General features: G+C 45.8%; 2 protein-coding genes across 2 annotated transcripts; both read right to left on the reverse strand.

Annotated features, from left to right (window-relative positions):
• Positions 1-85: 85 nt before the first annotated feature.
• Positions 86-3,688, reverse strand: LOC128303091 (chaoptin-like). Its single transcript, XM_053039945.1, has one exon. The coding sequence runs from the start codon at positions 3,686-3,688 to the stop codon at positions 86-88; it is 3,603 nt and encodes a 1,200-aa protein (XP_052895905.1).
• Positions 3,689-4,257: 569 nt separating this feature from the next.
• Positions 4,258-8,360, reverse strand: LOC128303092 (slit homolog 3 protein-like). The gene is made up of 2 exons (XM_053039946.1): positions 8,344-8,360; positions 4,258-8,030 (listed from the first exon to the last, which is right to left on the reverse strand). The coding sequence occupies exons 1-2, from the start codon at positions 8,358-8,360 to the stop codon at positions 4,370-4,372; spliced, it is 3,678 nt and encodes a 1,225-aa protein (XP_052895906.1). The 3' UTR covers positions 4,258-4,369.
• Between the last annotated feature and the right edge of the window lie 7,861 nt (positions 8,361-16,221).

Genomic DNA, 16,221 nt, shown 5'->3' on the forward strand with positions numbered 1-16,221 from the left:
AAGTTGCGGTATTATCAAAATTCTAACTTTATTGTGTCAAATGTCGCTCCTCTATCTATTCATTTTTCCTTACAGTTCGCTCTGTTTACTCGCAGCAAATACCGTCGACCTCCTTCGAACACACATCCGCTGCACTGTCATATTCTTCATTCCGGGATTTGTACCAAAAGCCAACATCAACCTCCGTCAGTGACTCCTTCAAGCTGTTCAAAAAACCACACTTCCAAGTCGTGCCCTCGAGACCGATCGTTTGCAGATTCCTAAACATCTGAATCAGGTCGGTCACCGAAAATGAATCGAACTTGTTGCCTCCAAACACAAAGTTCTCCAGGTTCTGGAACAGTGCGTAGCTACCTACATCCAGCGTCGTGACGTTGTTGTTTGAGATATCAAGATGCGTAAGGGTCGGCGGTGAGTCATTGTCATCGATCTTGATGCGCTGAACGAAACTGTTCGACGCATTCAGCGTGTAGAGGGGCAGTATTTCGTGGCACAGTTTACCCAGCTCCAGCTCTTCAAACCTATTATAGGACACGTCCAGTTCGGATAGAATCTTAAACTTGTAGAAAGGCTCGAGACTGGTGAAGCTATTGTTAACTGCCGATATGGTCGTGAGTGTACTGAATTCTGCCGACTCAATCAGTTGCACCTCGATCGAGGACAGTTGGTTACCGTCGATGTATAGCTTCTCGAGCGTTGATGATACCTTCAGCGAGCTAAGAGCATTGTTTTCCAGCGACAGGATGAGCAGCCGATTGGCAAACGCCATCACACTCTCATCGAACGAGACGAATTTGTTGCTCGAAAGATCGAGTGCTTCTAGCGGTAGTCCGGCAAACAACTGGGGATTCAAGGTGCTCAGCTTGTTGTGGGCCAGATGCACTACTTTCAGTTTCTCCATACCATCAAAGACAGCCGGTTCCAGCTTCTCGAATAGATTGTTATCCAGTGAAATAGTTTGCAGAAAGTAGAGACGATGGAAAATACCCTTCGAAAGCGTTTTCAGCTGATTGTTGCTCAGATCAAGCTCGTTCAGTGCGTACAGATTATCGAAAATTCCCAACGGTACGGTGGACAGATTCGCATGAGCAATTCTCAAACTTATCAAACTGAACGTCTTGGCGAATAAACCTTCCGGCAGCGACTTCAACGGATTTTCCGACACGTCCAACTTCACTAGTGATCCCAAAGGATCGAAAACCCCCGTCTCGAGACTAGAGAGGCTGTTGTTCAGCAGAACGAGCTCACGCAGATACGGTACATCCGCGAAGAAATCTTTTGGAAGCTTCACAAACTGCTTATTGTCGGAGATGGACAGCTTTTCGAGCAATAGCGCTGAACGGAAGAACTTAGCCGGTAGATTGCTGAACGTACTTCCCTGTATGAACAGTTCAGTAAGCTTTGTTTTGTTAGCTAGCAATGTGTCTGGTACGATCACGTTGTTATACGAAAGAGAGATCGATTCCAAACGTTTCAGTCCAACCAAGCCACTCAAGTCATTGATGCTGAAATGGTTATCGTTGAGGTAAATTTCTTTTAGCATTTCATTGGTAGCCAGAGCTTGATTATCAAGACTGGCAAACCGGTTCTCCGAAAGATCCAATTTCTCCAAACGCGGAAGAGATGCAAACGGTGCGTTGCTAATTCTACTGAGACTAATATTCTTCAGCGTAAGATCTTCCAATTTTTCCAAGCCTTGGAATGTGGTGTTAGTTATAACATCTAATGGATTATCGCTCAAAATGAGTATTTCCAGCTTTGTTAGAATAGTAAACACACGTTCCAATGGTCCCGTAAGACGATTTCCTGATAAATATAAAGTTTTCAGTTTAATGTTATTGATGAACGTAGCTTCCGACAAGTTATGCAGTTGATTATTTTCCACAAATAGTTCCTCCAAGCTGGGAAATTTCTCTAACTGAAGAGAGCTAATTTCATTATCGGACAGGTACAGCTCTTTCAGTTCCATGTTATCCACCACATTAGTAGATTTAATCTTATTCTTTTCCAACGTCATCGCTTTCAGCTTTGGAAGTTTCGTTACAGCACGTGGAATTTCTGTCAGCTGGTTGTTTTCAAGGTTAAGCTTTTTCAGATGTGTCATATTGGCAAACGCATCGTTCGAAAGGCTGCGAAGACGATTCTTGGATAAGTCCAGCACATCAAGCTGAGAAAGATTTGCCATGCTGGTCGAGATATTTTTCAGCCGATTGTCACTGAGATCTAGCTCTTCTAGTCGTTCAAGTGGCTGGAACGTGTCCGGATCTAGCTCGGTCAGTTTATTCCCCTCCAGCGAGAGTAAACGCATAAACTGTTGGTTAGCAAAAAGATTTTTCGGTAGGCTCTTCAGCCCACTCTTGTCCATCGACAACCGTGTCAACGAAACCTTCTTGAGAAACTCTTCATCGAACGATCGAATCGGATTATTATCCAGATAGATTTCTTTTAGCTGAATAGCGCCATCCAAACATTCGCCGCTTAGCTTGCTGATACGATTATGCATGAGGTAAAGCTTCTTCAAAAATCTTAGATTACGGAACAAACCTCCATCGATCGTTGTGAGTCCATTGTTATTCAGATCTAAATGTTCGAGCGTTTTCAGCGAATCGAATGTACCGGGTAAAATGTGACTTATTTGATTGTCCCCCAGCAGCAGTGTATCCAGTTTCTGAAGATTTCTAAACAGTGCCGCATCGAGCGATGTCAACTTATTGTTCTCCATATGCAGCCCTTCTAACTTCAACAGATTCTCGAACAGATCGGGATGCAATTGACTGAGAAGATTACCGCTTAATCTCAGATCTTCGAGCGCAACAGTTTGTCGGAACAGATCCTTCGGAAAACCTTTCAATTTGTTCAAACTCAAATCGAGATAGCCAAGCTTCGTCTGCAACAGGAACGCCTCTGGCGATAGGCTAGTCAGCATGTTATATTGCAAATAGAGGTAGCCTAACATAGGTAACGGTTTGAATGTTTCTGGTTCGATCAAACTAATGCGATTATGTTGTAGCGCTAGCTTTTTTAGCTTAGGCATTCCTTCAAAGCTGTCCTTTGTAAGCTTATCGATGTAGTTAAAGGCCAAATACAGCTCATCTAGCAGTGATAGATTCTCGAACAATCTGCTTGGGAACTCCACGACAAGATTATGATCGAGATGGAGATCCGTTAGTTGATTCAAACCTGCAAACAACTTCCGAGGTAACACTTTAATCTTGTTGCGTGACAGACGAAGCACTTTCAAATTCTCCTGGCCTACAAATGTAAACTCTTCCACCACATTTATACGATTACTCCCGAAGTTGATGCGTTCGAGATTGGTGGCATTGCGAAACATGTAGTTGTGCAGCTTTGGAATACGATTTAACTGTATATGCAGCATTCGTAGTACAGATGCTTCACCGAACGTGTTGGGATCGACGCGCTGTATATCTACCTCACGCATAATTAACACGTCCACTCTGTGCCCGTAGTCAGCGAACAGGGACGGTGGGATAATCGATAGACGTGATCCATCGAAACTCGTCTCAATAGTTCCGCTTTGTACAGTGAGATTAAACTTGTACGAGTTTATGTCCTCCCCTGGACCACGATCGTCCAACACAAATTCGCACTCATTGTATTCGCAGTCAAATTTCGCTTCACCTCTTGTGCTGCCAACCAGCAGAAATACAGCCACCACTGCTAACATGCTGCAAAAAATCACAACAAAACGTTCTTATCATTCCCTACATTAATTCGTTATATAACGTTAAAAAACTACCTTCGCCCGAGGATTCCCATCCTATCAGCGAGTTGTTAGTATCAACCTTCCAAACACCGACACTTGTTCGGCTGGCCGCCGAAACAGAACTGAACCATCCTCCAACATCACCAGTGCAATAAATATACAAAAATCACGCTTATGACCTTGAACGGGTATCAGTTTTGTTTTGGCCAATGTTTTGTAAGCAATATTTGATCATGATTAGCAACAGGTTTCGTTCGCGTGGTTTGTGTTCCACACATTCCGGTGTGGTCAAGAACCATCCATCATTTATGGCTTTACTTTGGCTGAGACGATGATTCTTAACCTGTTTCGATAAGCAAGACACAACTCAATGCCCGTAAGTTCATCAGCAACTGTTACCCTTTGACATTTGTCCAAACGAGTTGCGTTTACGTGTCGTAAATTATGTAATGTTGTGTATTTATACGAAAACAAGATGAATTTAAATCTTTCATACAGATAATTTACTGCTCAACCACGTTCGCTTCTTTTTTCAAACCGACTGACATTTATTCAACATAATCTCGAAACACAAAAGCTTCTTATTCAGTTCGTTCTTCGCATAACGATCCTCTTCGTGTCCTCATTTTTCCCACACGGTTATCAACAAAACAGCTGATTAACGCGACCAATGGTACACGTTGGGCTCTCTGTAGTTCCATGATGCCAAAATCTGACATCCCTGTCCGCAATGTAGCTCTCAAGCTCATCCAGAAAAGCAGGATCCCATACAGTACCATCCAGTCCTATTAGTTCCAAATCCTTAAAACTGCTCAACACCTCCTCGATGGAGAACCTCTCGAACGCATTACCTCCAAATATGAAGCTCTCCACGGCGGGGAAGTATCGGTAAGCATCCATCTCCAAACTGTTCAGCTTATTGCCCGATACGTCCAACAGCTCCAGGAATGCGTGTACTTCAATCTCCGCCAGATCCAATTCGTCGATGACGCAATGAGATACGTTCAATACCTCCAATACCGACATTGCTTTCGATATTCTGCCCAACTCCAATACGCGAAGCTCACCATTGTACGATACGTCCAGCTCCTCGAGATTGTTGAACCGATACAGAGAGTCCAATTCGGTGAACTTGTTGTTCGCAATAGAAAGGCTACGCAGATTGTACGACGGAGAGTTGTCTACCTCGATCGCCGTGAGTTGATTGTTTTCCACATACAGTTCCTCCAGATCTTCTGTCACGCGGATCGAGACCAGTTGATTGTCGTCCATGTCGAGCTCGACCAGCGTCTTAGAAAACGTCGTTTGTTGAAGATCGAATGTGGCGAACTTGTTCGATGAGAGATCTAGCAATTCTAGATCGAGTGAATCGTGGAATAGCTGGGGATCGAGACTGCTCAGCTCGTTGCCGCTCAAATCAATTGTGCGCAGATTTTTCAAATCATCAAACAATACCGTATCTAGCGTTTTCAGATGATTGTTATCCAACGAAAGTGTTTTCAGTGAGTATAGGTTTCTAAACACACCGTTCGTTAATCCGTTTGCCAGCTGATTCTCGCCCAAATCCAAGTTTTCCAGATCGTAAAGATTGTCGAATATTCCCATCGGAAGGGTACGCAGCTTCATGCTTGACAGGTCTAGCACCTCCAACCCAACGACCTTCGCAAACACGTCCCGATCCAACTCTCCGACCGGATTTCCCGACAGGTACAGCTCGTCCAAACCGTCCAGCGAATCGAAAATACCCTTCTCAAACTGCGTCAAACCATTACGAATGAGCACAAGTGTTTGCAGGTTGGATAGATCCTTAAACCACTGCTTGTTCAACGCACCCAATTTGCTATTATTGACGATCGCAAGAGTTTGCAGTTTCTTGTTGAAATGGAAAAATCGCCCAGGAAGTGGGCTGGCAACACAATCGAACAGATACAGCTCCTTCAGCCGCTGGTTGTTCTGCAGCAAATCTTCCGTGAAATCGATCGCACCGGGTCCGATCGAGATGACCTTCAGATTGCCCAAATGTTTGAACGTGTTCGTATCGATGCGTGACACGGGGTTGTGATTGATGTACAACTTTTCCAGCATCTCCAACCCTCTCAGCGATGATCCCTCGAGACGCTGCACACGGTTCTCGTCGAGGTCCAGCCTTTCCAATGATGACATACCGTAGAATGGGCTACCACCTACATCGGCCAAACTCACGTTCTCAAGCGAGAGTTTCTCCACCTTCCGCAGATCTCGGAAGCTATTTGCCTCCATCGTGACGAGTGGGTTGTCCGCTAGCTGAAGATCTTTCAGTTTCCATAACCCAGCAAAACTGTTCACCAGGGGTCCCTCCAAATGGTTGCTGGATAGGTTCAACTTCTCCAAATTACCATTGCGTGCGAACGTGCTGGGGGGAATTGTATGCAGATGGTTACGGTCGAGATGCAATTCCTTCAGCGATTCCAATCGCTCGAAAGTTTGTGGATTGAGCACTTGGATGAAGTTTTCCGACAGATACAACTCCTTCAACCGCTGCATCATGCTCCAGCTCTGCGGATCGATATCGTGCAAACGGTTACGTGTGAGTGAAAGTGTCGACAATCGTAGCAACGATCTCAGAGCATCCGGTATGTCGTCGATCATGTTACCATCCGCGTACAGTTCGTGCAATTGTTTCGCCTTGCTGAACATGTCGTCCGGAAGATCGCGGAACTTATTATCGGAAACATCGAGCAGCTCCAAGCGGGGAAGATCCAGAACGGCTGGCGACAACTCCGACAGATCATTATCGGCAAGATAAAGCTCCTCCAGACAGGTGGAGATGGCCGCAAACACCCCGTCCGGTAGCTGCTGAATGTTGTTGTTTTCTAGCGAAATCTCCTTCAGACTTTTTTGATTTGCGAACAACTTGACCGGCACCTCATCGATAAGGTTCTCTTCCAGCGACAGTGTACGCAGCTGAGTCGTATCGTCCAGAAAGCGCTCGTCAATTCGTCTAATAATGTTTTGCTCTAGCTCCAGCTTTCTCAGCCGCTCCAAGCCCTTCAATGTGCCTGCTTTCAGTTCCTCAATCTGGTTTTCATTTATGAACAGCTTTTCAAGAGAAGATAAACCACTAAAAAGACCGCCCTCAATCGATGACAAACTGTTATCCTCGAGGTCCAACGTCTCTAACCGTTTCAGAGTATCAAACGTGCCCGGGATGATCTTATGAATAACGTTTCCCTCCAATTGGAGCACTCTTAAACTGGTGGCACTCTTAAGCAGGTGTTTATCGAGCACCCGGATTTCGTTATGCTGCAGTGACAAATCTTCCAAATTTTTCAAGCTAGCCAATACGGCAGGCTGCAGCTCCTCGATGGAATTGTTGTTTAGCTTCAGTATCTCCAGGTTCACATTGCCCCCAAAGATCCCGTCATCTAGCCGCTCGATGTAGTTGTCCGCAAGGACGAGTTCGCGTAGATGCCCCAACGGTACGAACGTATTCGGTGAAAGGAGTTTCAGATTGTTTCCTTCCAGATCTAGCTCGGTCAGTGCGGAAAGTGGTGCAAAAGCTTGTGGGTCTATCGAAACCAATTCGTTTTCCTTCAGTATTAACTTCCGCAGACCCGTCAAACCGAGGAACGTGTTTCTCGTCAGCCCGGAAAGGTAGTTGTGATCTAGATGCAGCTCTCTCAGCTGCCCTAACTCTTCAAACAATCGATCCGGTAGCTCCTCTGCATGGTTGTGATCGAGATTGAGCTCCGTCAGCTGGTGCAACCCGGCGAACGTTTTACTCGCAAACTGAGCGATCTTGTTCCTGGACAGCCGTAACGTTTCCAAATTATCCAACCCGCGGAAAGCGAACTCGCCGACCGTAACGATCCGGTTGGCACCAAGGTTGATCCGGAGCAGTTTCGACGCACGTACGAACGCATCATCCTTCAGCGCCGTCAGATGGTTCTTCTGAAGCTGCAAATACTTCAGCTCGTGCGCATCATCGAAGGTGCTCGCCTCGAGCAGCTCCACATCACAATCCTCCATCTTGAGTGAGACTACATTTTCATTGTCGCTGAACAGTGACTGCGGGATGATCGGCAACGACGAGTACGCTATCTCAACCTCGACGAACGAACCGCTACCATCGCCACCGGTGTTAATCAGCGCCTCGGACACCTCGTCCGGTGTGTCCAAGTAAAGGTTCCACAGCTTGCACTCGCGCCCATGCCGATGGCAGCTGAAGGTGAACTGTCCCGGGAGAGCAGCTGTCACTGTGCCTGCGAGCAGCAGCAACAGAACGAGCAACCGTGGTACCCCGTCTGCAGATACTACGGCGTTACTGCAACGAGACGGTAAGAACGGTAAAAATAGAAAGCCATTTCGTCGTTTGAAATTTCTTTTCCTCATTGCACAATCGGAATAATTTTCACTTGGCATGATATGAGTACGGCGATAAATTACGCGTTGTATACACTTTCTCAAAAGGATCAATGATGGGATCTCAAAAAATACAGAAAATTCGTCATCCTCATCAAAAGTTCAAACGTTTCTGGATTATGAAAATTACTGTAAAGTAATTTATATTTAATAAATCAAATGCTCAAGCTCTAATTTATTCAATTTCACCCCGAAGTCTACCACCTTCAACGTACTTGTGCTTGAAGTTCATCTTTATCAATTCATAATAAAAAAGCAATGCAAACTGAATTCACTTCTCTCCACACGAGTACACTTCTGACGCACTAAACAACACAATTAATACACCTTTTTATTGTCAGCTTTACGATGCTCGTTTACCGAGCATCAGAACGGAACTGACCGGGTACCTCGGATTTTACTAGCATTGTAGCAAAAGATTTTGTCACCATATCCCTCATAGAAAAACACACAATCGAGTGTCTGCAGCTGACGACGGTCGCACCAAACACTACCGTGGTTTTATTTTAATCACCATCTCATTTCGCATTTTGAATATTTGTATCCTACACCACTGTGGTTTTCATCGTTCCACCTTCCTGGTGAGCGGGGAATGGTTCCTGCTTCTGTTCCTACGCGGTGCAGAGAAAGTACACGACGGGACGATCTACAAGCGACGCGTTGCAAAACTTGGCTAACTGCATGAGACATTTTTGGTGGTTTCATTTATTTATTGTGTTTGCCATTGTACCATTGGTGCAAGCGATACCATCAGCTGTGTCAGAATCGTTGACCTTTTCGTACCGGATTTTGGCAAAATTGTGCGTCGACAGTGATACATTTTTGTTGATCAATCGGTATACTGCTTCCTTTACCGCAACTATTGCCCTCCCCGATACCTCCCAGCCTGCTTCTAAACAGTGCTTGTTTGTAAATAAATGGGACAGTCGGTAGGGTCTCGTACGCGCATCCCAGAACGCCCCGCAGATGGGGGAACAGTGCAGGAAGACGCGCGTAAAGGTGTTGCGATATTTATACCCACCAACGCCGTTGTTCTATTTCGGTCCGGTTGGGATCAAAGCCGTTTATTCGCATTGCCGGAGCAGCATCATATGAATGCAAACGCGTGCTAGGGCAATGATTGTTGCCAAAATCTAACACACACAAAAAAATATCAAAACAACTTATCCGTCCAACATCTGCTACTAATTATCTGCGGATTTCAGAACTTGCTGCTAATAGGTAATTCTTCGAATACAGGTTGCGGTTGAACGATGACTTAATTTGAAATGACATTTCCGTTACAATTCTTACAAAGAATGGCAAAAACTAATATTATGTTACACATTCTACACACAGTCTGTGCGGACCATTAATAAAAGAAAAAACTACTCAAAATGATCAAGACAATGATGATCAAGATCGTGCGTTCCTGTCGCGATGAAGATATTAATTTCTATTCGCTCAACAACAACAAAAAGCAACAAGAAATGCGAATTTTCCCCCCAGCTCTCCACGAGTTCGTAAGGAAATGATTCGTTTTTTGTTTGAAACTGGGTGTAAGAATGGATTCGAATGCGAGTTTTTTTTATGCGTAACACTCTCTTACTCTTGATTGGTTCCTTTTCCTGCCGGCCACTGGATGATGTACTACCGTCAGCTCCAAATTTCTAACAACAGTTGGACACCCCCTCGGGACATAACCATCATAATGGGTGCCCGTAAATCGTCAACGGGCAAAAACTAGCAGGCTTCGGCGGGGCACAAACCTCGGAAGCGGTCAAAAGATACGAGACGATCTGATAAATGTGTTCGGCTGTGACCAACAGCAACTATCCGGTTAGCTTGCACGGTTAGAGGCGTCCCCATCCATTCCTGCCAAGCATCCATCGCTCAACATCATCATCATCATCGTCGTCGTCACGGTGCAAACTAGCCAGCAGGGTGGAGAGATGAATAGAACTCGCGGCAGCATCACGCGCACACCGCGCAAGGTACTATTAAATGGTCCACCGTCTGGGGAAGGTGCACAAACACATCCACGCAAACAATGAAGGGAGGCTGTAATTTCCCGGTAGCTACCGTTTTCGTTTGGGTCTAATGTTTTATCGTTCAGTAATCGAAATCCATCATCAAATCAAAGAGACTCCATTAGGAGCTAGGACGGTTGGCAGTGGGTTCAAGTTCAGCGCGGTGCTACCTTTTCTATTCCGGCTGAGAAAAACATTATTCCACGGAATGTTTCATGAAATTGATTCAATTATGTTGGAAAAGCACACTTTACTGTATGCGTAAATCAAAACATAATTTACCTACAATTATTCTAAAAGTAAGCTTAAATTAAGTGTACCTAAATTGAACCGCTTGCCTAAATATAACATTGAAATATTCTATTATAAAAGTTTATCAATAAATTTCCCAATTCTCGGTACTCTTATTGCAAATCAAATTTACAGTGCACTTTACATGCTTCTTTTTTTTCTCGTGCTACCAAATATTGGGTGGATACGATTTAAATCCATGAATTGACCTTTTGGAACAGTAGCCAGTTGGGTCGACAACCGAGTTGTCCTGCTACTCTGGCAATGGCCATCAGCGTCCATCGATGGGGCATCCATTTTCTGTCGACTCATGCCTTAAGCTTCAGCTGGGCGAAGGAAAAACGAGACCAAAGCACCCTTTCTCGGGGATTAACGTCGCAGTTCGCCGGCCTTCGGACTCCTGCGCTTCGTGGCACTCACATTCGTTCAATCAATTACATGAACAGAACCATCCGATCCGTCCAGCATCTCGTCCTTGCTTCCATGCTCGTCAACTGAGCTTAAACCCAACCCTCTCCTCCTTACGGCAATAGTACACCCTCACACACCCCTTTCATCGTGCTCACTGTAGCAGACCCTGCGCGACGCCATGATGCACCGATTTTCAATACTTTCCCAACCGGCGACGATGATTTATCATCGCAGCCACATCAAACTCGCTCCTTTTATTTGGCCCTCTTTTCTTTTCTCGATTTATCCCCATTCTACCGACGCGTTGCGATTAAACATGAATGAATGTAGTGCCTTCTCTATCCACCCTCTTCCGTACGGTTCGCTCGAGAAAGATCGAGTGCCTGATAGCGCAATAGCTCCGCATCGATCGTACAACCCAGCGCGGTCGTGAATGAAGTCCCCAGTATCGAAGCGAACGACGATTGGTTTGCTTTGGGAGTGTTGCTTTTTTCTTGCTTTTATTTTATTCACCCTTTGCCTCCCTTCCGAGATGGCCGGCTTTTTATTTGCTGATTTTCTTTTTTTCATTAATGGAAGACCACATTGTCCCTATAGCCTATGGGCGAGGTCGTTAAGTGACCGGAAATCGTCGTCGTCGTCGTCGTCGCCGTCGTCATGGTCGTCTTCGAAGTGTTGGAATTGTTGCTGCAACGGCAGGAACTTCTCACTGCATCGAGATCATTCCGCTGACAGGCACTGGCGATCTGATCAAAGATGGGCTCGGGCCGATCACGAATGACTCGCGTTCACGATGAGTTTGCGCTTTATCAGACAGACACCCTTTCTGTCATAATTGAGCAATCCATCGTGTTTTGTCCTGTTGCTGGAAAGATGAGAAATTAAGTAGTCCTTTCTTCCGGTGTGCTAGGCGTGTAAGAACTGCAGAAACACTTGCATCATTCAAGTAGGCTGCTTAGTTTTTGGCATCAAAATGTACAGCGTAGGTAGACTTTGTTTAACTTGTTGTAAATCACCTTAACTTATCTGTCTAAGTTAAAGCATAACAATCATAATCCTTGTCCCTGAATTGATCAGCTCCTTCATTTGCCATTTCATTTGAAATCTACGTACAGCTCAGAACGAAAAATATTAAACAGCCTGTTCGCTATTCCGGTTTGGTCCCAAAGGCGGAAACGGCCGGCATTAAGCATAACCGTGTTGCGCGAAAGAATCTTTTACCTCCAGCACACAACAACAACGCGAGAGAAAGAAAAGCAAAAACAGTGCGCAGTGAGCGGTGCGGATTCGACTTCCGGCGTGCCTCGCTCAGCTGAAATCAATTAAGTGTAATTTTACTGAATTTCAAGTTCATTATTTTTCCTTTCATTCATACCAAGCCAACCTTCGCCGGTTGACTCGAGCATTTTCGTGCTGGCTGTGCTGAATGACGGAATGGTTCTTCTCATTTCCCATTCACCACAGTACAGTCATGCGTTGTTCCGTATGGCGTATCAGCGCCGAGTACGAGCCACAACCTTCGCCAAGCAGATCGCGATCGTTGCCGTGTGCAGGACGGATCTGCCAAACGTCACTCAAACGGTTTGCAGATCCTTCAATTGAAGTTGACTATCGTTGGAGGCGAAACGAAAAAGAAATCCAGCATCAACTGTAACTGCTGCGATGCAATAAGAGAAAAACGATGATTCGATTACTCTGTTTCGATCGTCTAGCTGTCGTGGGCTTCGAAAATCGGACTCCAAAAGCAGCTTATCGTTTGTTGTCCTCCCACACGCTACCACCTGACCACCGTCCACCCACCACACCGGGAGCTATATGCCGGAAATAGTAAACCGAACCGAAGAACTTACCTCCAATAATCCAATCGCTTCGAACGGCTCCACCATCACGAAACACAAGAGCATCTTTTCACAGGCACTAACTACAGAAACGCGTCGTGGTCATTCAGTAGCTGCCCAGACCTGGCTCTTTTTATGCATTATCATTAACTTTAAACTTCTGAATCAAAATATATCGACTTTGGCTCATCATCATATTTAATTGATTAAAAGAAAACTTCAAACTCCCGGGCTTCCGCCCCCTCTGTGGCAACGCAGACCGCAGCCGTGATCTGGCGTGCTATGGTCTGCGTGGTCTTTTCTCTATACCTATGCCAAGCTTAATTTTGTTGCAGACCTTGTGCCCACTCGGACGCCCCCTTTTTTGCCCTGCCTTCAACTAGTACGGCCAGCTCGGCTATTCCAGCATCTGTTGATGAAGTGCTGGGTGCGGCATTTGACGGGGGAGGTGAAGGAGGTTGAAGGCAAGGGAAAGATATACCATTCACAGAGCATATAGTGGGTAAGCTTTGTAAGAAGCTTCTAAGCCAGCTGAAGTACAGGAGATCACCTCTGTTACTGCATGCAGAACGCAATGCCACTTCGTGTGTTGATCATTTGTAGTTTTAAAAAAACAGTGGTCAATGACAGCATGCTCAACAACCCCTGATCAACTTTTCCACGCTGCGCATATACTTGAAAATTAAATAAATCTATTATCTATAAAATTGATCCTTAATGGACATTATATAACTAACATATACAACTACAACTGACAATGGATAACTAACAAAAATCACAAGGCAGTTCTCAGAATCACAATCTGTCAAATGCATCTACACACTCGGATATCTCATGTTTCAAAAATTCATTACAATAAATATAACTAATTGATCTTAGAATAACTTTAAGCTCCGATGGAATCGAAAAGTAAATAAGAATTAGAAGAAAAAAACAACATCACACGCTCAAACGTTAACCTTTATGTCAATTTTAACCTTCATTCATGCACGTTATGTTTGTTTGTAAACATTTCTAAAGCCATGCGCTAATCTTGACCCTTATGTTACGACCCCAAAAACACACCATTTCACCAAATTATCCCTGCAAATCATTTATCAAACGTAAATTATCCTCTTTACCGTTCCGCGCAGGACTAGGCTGGCCGATCATTGAACTTCCCAACCCGGTCCGGTTCGTGCCCACCGAAAAGCCCGGAAGTACCACCAGTACCGCCCTGAAGCTGAGCAAAACCCCCAAAAGTACCGTTGGCTAGCAACGGGGTTCGGGCGCGCAATCAGCAAATTACGATTGGTGGAAGTGGAATGGTGTGTACGGAGCCCCCTATCGATCGATTGGCGCAACTAAACGGGTGCAAAGCGTGGGAAAATCGTCCCCAGGTTTCGAGGTAGGAAGAAAAAAGGCACACGAAACACTTTTTGGGGCTAAAATCGCGTCGAAAAATCTGTTTCGCTCCGTGTACCGAATAAGAAAAGAATACACCCCAACCGAAATTATCGATCAATTCCGGAGGCCCTTGGGCTCGCTTTGGGGATCGGTAGAGGTTTTGGGAAATTTCACCCCTCCATCACACCCCGTTAAGGTAGAGGGTTTTCCCATCCATTTTTCCCGACACCACTAATTGTGCTGCGCGAGGGCCAACTGTTCGGTGCGCCCGGGGCCGTTAGTCGAAAGGAAAGTTCGTCCACACGGAGCGAGAGAAGAAAAGCGCATCTGGAACAGACGCCGAGGCATCATTTCTCGCCCAAAAATCATCTGCCACTACTGCGCCCCATACATCGCGCTGTATGTGTACATCTTTTCCCCCAAAAAAAAATCATACGGCTGGCTGGCTGGGGTGTTGGTGATTACTGTGCTGCTTAACCATACGCAGATGGCATTCGGTACCATGCTACTGCAGCACTAACCTACAAGACGGGTTTTTTTCGCAACCACTCTCACCCATGAGTCTCACTGGAGGAGCCACCGGACAGGCTCTGAGACAGGCAATCGTCCACGGAAGCATCAGATTTAACCTAATTGATCGAATTGGTGCAGAAAATCGCTAATAAATAATTCATGACAATCGAACAATCGGTACGCATGGAGGGAGCCCGTTCAGCACGACTTTCGTTCGACTTTCGTGCGCCTTGTTACAATGTGTTATCTGGTTGATTGCTTTCTTCACTGCCAGCACAACAACACCACCCAATTGACGAGCTGTAGGAAAGGCTAGTGACTTGAAGGCGAAGATGGTCGGATCTCGCAAAAGGTAGGAAGGTTTCCCCCCCCAATGGAGAATCTGGTTAAGCAAAGACCGAGCTTCCCTTCTCGGTTCCCTGCGTTGTTCCATTCATGGTAGACCGGGCTCCTCTGAATACTGCACGACTTCTAAATCGGAACCAAACATCCCAAGACGCCGATGTGTTTACGAACTGCTGCAAACCCTGAACCAGTAGCGATTTCCCAATCGCCGAGAAACTGTACGGCCAAGAAGCGCCCGAAGGGTTTGGAAGTTGGCGGTTCGGTTTCTCGCCTGGGCCGTTTTTTTTTTTCGGGAGCACAAGAATAAAAATCGCTAATTAAATAAATTTTCAAACGACGACGGTGGGAAACATTTTCTCACGCACCGTTCGCCTTCATGCGCCCGCAAATTACGCGCCCGTCTATGCGTCCCGTTGCGTTTTGGCGCTTTGCTACCGTCGCTGACATTGGATGCTACTGTGCGCGTAGAAAGAGAAAGACATTCGGTGTAGCAGTGTAGCACATACATTTTGAATCGTCGCTGGTAGGCAAGAAGAACAGAGCATCGGTGGTGGAAAAGCGTGTGCGGTGGATGCTTTCCATTATTGTGACTTGTGAAAATGTCTGGTATTGGTCGGACGGATGAAGTCTCTAAGGTGAGAGAATAAGATGAACTGTAGGTTTGGTGGCGGTTGTGGCGGCTACTGAATGGAGAGTACCGAGGCTGGCCTGAAGCATGAAGAAAAAAAGGTCAAGAGAACCGATAGTGATTGAAAAGTCAAATCAACCAACAAAGCGCAAGTAACTCTCGACGCATTCGAATGGGAGGATGGTTGAGTGAGCCGGCAGAGAATGATCCCCGTACGGCCGGGCTGGCGACGATAATGGCGACCACGACAGGCTGAACCTCATTGGAAGAGCTACGATTTGTTTTCGGATCGACACAAGAGCCCACAAAGAACACTGCGTGCTGCCGGGAAAGTGAGTGGAAAGCTGTTGATGCTGATGGTTCGAGAATGGTTCGTTGCTGAGCGAACCTCGGACCAAAGCGACAAGAAACAAGAGTCATTCTACGGGCTTTACGTAGTTCCGTACTGATTTGGTTTTTCACACGTTGGTACACCAACGAGCCGTCCGGCGGCCATCGTCGTCATCGTCCTCCGGTCCCGTCATTGTTGCCCAGGGACGGTGAGCTTTCGAGCAATTTTCGAATGGGACCGTACACCGCACAATTGCCTCGCTACCATACTGGCGCCACGGAAAAGTGTTTTCAGTAATGCCTGCTCTTTCGTATGTTGTTGTTTTGTGTTTTTTTTTCTTC

This window comes from Anopheles moucheti, chromosome 3, assembly GCF_943734755.1.
Source record: "Anopheles moucheti chromosome 3, idAnoMoucSN_F20_07, whole genome shotgun sequence".
In the NCBI taxonomy this organism is placed as follows: domain Eukaryota; kingdom Metazoa; phylum Arthropoda; class Insecta; order Diptera; family Culicidae; genus Anopheles; species Anopheles moucheti.

Excerpts from the sequence above, each read along its gene's own strand:
- LOC128303091 (XM_053039945.1), bottom strand. The coding sequence starts at position 3,688 with ATGTTAGCAGTGGTGGCTGTATTTCTGCTGGTTGGCAGCACAAGAGGT.